Source organism: Aptenodytes forsteri, unplaced genomic scaffold, assembly GCF_000699145.1.
Source record: "Aptenodytes forsteri isolate BGI_AS27 unplaced genomic scaffold, ASM69914v1 Scaffold10, whole genome shotgun sequence".
NCBI classification, from domain to species: Eukaryota; Metazoa; Chordata; class Aves; order Sphenisciformes; family Spheniscidae; genus Aptenodytes; species Aptenodytes forsteri.
Genome location: NW_008794117.1, coordinates 1,287,634 through 1,290,184, shown reverse-complemented (window position 1 = coordinate 1,290,184; position 2,551 = coordinate 1,287,634). Strand labels below are relative to the sequence as shown.

General features: G+C 41.0%; 1 protein-coding gene across 3 annotated transcripts in view; it reads left to right on the top strand.

The window, feature by feature from the left end:
- Window positions 1–2,551, top strand: part of ZBTB18 (zinc finger and BTB domain containing 18) — a 9,189-nt gene that overhangs the window by 2,266 nt on the left and 4,372 nt on the right. The window contains exons 1-2 of one of the 3 annotated variants that reach the window (XM_009276025.1): window positions 106–239; window positions 754–837. The exons of 1 other annotated variant lie outside the window; for it this stretch is intronic. In XM_009276025.1, the coding sequence (XP_009274300.1) occupies window positions 158–239; window positions 754–837 (166 nt within the window). In that variant the 5' untranslated portion in view covers window positions 106–157. Of the gene's footprint in view, window positions 1–105; window positions 257–753; window positions 838–2,551 lie in introns of those variants that run through there. One more of the 3 variants, XM_009276040.1, reaches the window with a different exon arrangement.

Here is a 2,551-nt window from a genome sequence, read left to right as displayed (position 1 = left end):
GGCGGGGAGCGGGGCTGCGGGGCTGGGGGCCGGCGTCCCGGTGCCGCAGCAGTCAAATAAATGACGGCCCGAGCCCCCGCGGGGGAAAAGCGATTTACGAGTAAAGCAGAACGCTTGAAATAGTGCCCCGGCCAGGTTAACTGCTTCGCCGCTTTAAATGGGCTGGAGTTGGAGGGCTCGGTACCACTTAGGCTGTCTGCACGTTGAAACTGAAAGGACCGGCGGCGAAGCGGGGAGCTGTGAGTTGAGTAAATAGGTTCGGTTAATTTCTTCTTTTAACTGAACCTCTGGGCTCAATAAAACCGGATCGGTATGGATTTCTCGGGTAACCCCGTGGCTGGGGTGTGCTGTCAGTATATAAAGCGGTCCTCCAACTTAAGGCAGAAGTGTTGCTATGCTGCAAATACAGTAGAGCCCCATATGTTTAGGATTTTCTTTTTTTTTTTCCCTCCCTGTTAGAAAGTTTGAAAAAAAGAGACTTTGAAGTATTTTGTTTATACTAACAGAAGAGAAAAGTTCTCCTAAGAAAAAGCTGGTGGCAGGAGTGTAGAGGAGTAGCATATGGCATTAAAAGGAGCACAGCTGGAGGTAGCATTTCCATCTGAACATGATGTCAGAGCAGCTGACAGCCTGCCATCCCTCAGCCTTTTATTCTAACACACAGACAGGGAGTTAGTGTGTGCAGATCTGTGTGTGGAGAAGGTATCTCATTCCTCTCTAACATCATCTCCACTTTGCATCTGTCTCTCCTAGTCTGCTTTTTTTCCACCGATCTAACAGACCTGGAGCCAGCAAGACTCAGAGGAAAGGACTTAATCAGGTTTATGTGTACTAAAGGTAGGAGTAGCAATAGATTAGATACAGCATATTTCTGTTTTGGTGTGTTGTTTATTGAATTTCAGAAAAAAAATCACATTACTTTTCTAACCAAGTTTAGAGGTAATATATGAAATGGAGTATTAAATGGATAAGTGGACTTGGTCAAAAGGCTTGGGCTGCAGTTGGAGAGTATCAGTTCTTGGGCACATTGTTAGCATTAACTTTAATGCATATTGTGAGAATGTCTTGGTTTGGAAGAAGGAGAGAGCCAGTTCATTCCTCATTTCTGAGACCAAAACTGCAATGGATTTCGTGGCAAGCCTAAAGAGAGTTCTGCTTTATGTTCTTGTATTGCATCTTTTAAATGACTTTATGGGGGTTTTAGTGAAATATACAAAAGTGTGCTTTTTAAAAAAAGGACCGTTCTGGCTGAAATGTGTTTGTGGGGAAGTCTTTCATTGAACTTCACAGTGAAATATCCAGCAGCTCAGAACCGTAGTAGCATACAGCTGTAGTGCTTCTGAAAGATAGAAATCAGTTATGTGTTTAAAAACTTTTGTAGCCGGGAGAATGGCTTGACTGGTTTCCTCTTTTCTTTCTCGCATGTAGCATTTGAAATCTTTTATTTCAGCATAACAATAATTATTTGAAGGAGTTTTTGTATTTGCGACTAATTTAGAACTTGTAGATTTGAGCTGCCTGAATTGGCCAGACAGCTGTAATCGCACTCCTCTATTCTTAATCTCTTTATCTGGGCAGCAGCTGCCATATGGCCACAGTCAGCTGGATCAGATGTTTATAAGCTTCCTTCTTCGTCCCTCTCTGTCCTTTCAGCCTCCTAATTTGATCACAGCTACCTTGTGAGCTGCCCTCCAATCTTTATTTTTAGCCCTCTTAAGGATTAGGATTGATGTTGGCTGTGGGGCACTTAAAGTGATTGTATTGTAAATCTTCATGCTTTACTCTAGCAATGGTATTTTACAGAATATACTAGGGGTTGTGTTGTAAGTTTTAGTACATCTTGGTTTGCGAGGGATGAGGGTTTTTCAATGATATCTGCCAGCCTAGAGAGCCACGCTCTGCTTAGATGGTTTGGGAGAACATTGCTATCAATCACAGAAGAATAGATTGAGACAGCTTTTTAAGAGATTTTACTTTCTATTAGAGTTTTGACTTCTCTACTTCTTTGAAGTTTATTTTTTCTTTATCATCAGGGAAGGTGAATAGAAAAATACTTGGGTAAGAACAGTCCTCGGGATACTGATTTTAAATACGCACACATGCACACACGCTCACGTTGAATGACTTTTTTTTTTTTTTTAAGTTTGGTACTGCAAACTCTGGCTGGTGTGGGAGGGGAGGGAAATTTCTGTCCTTCTGCTTAGGGGAAGCAGTGCTCATTGGCGTTTTGGTTGTTAGTTTTCTTTTGTAAATTCTGCATGTTGGCAAAAAATGTTCATGTTCTATTGTACAGTATGGACAAGGTTTAAAACCTGAAACTGTACTTACTACAAGAAGAAAACCACACGAACTAAATTTCTAAAAACCTTGATTTTGCTGTCGATATAAATTGACACCCTTAAATAATTTTTATACTTTATGAATGTTAGACCTTCAGATTTGGGTATATTAGCATTTCTTCATGCGTGAACCTCTCCTCTTACTACAATTTGACTTTAAAAAGAAGGTTGACGATCTGATTTTTTTTTTTCCTTCCCCCTCTGTGATCTCT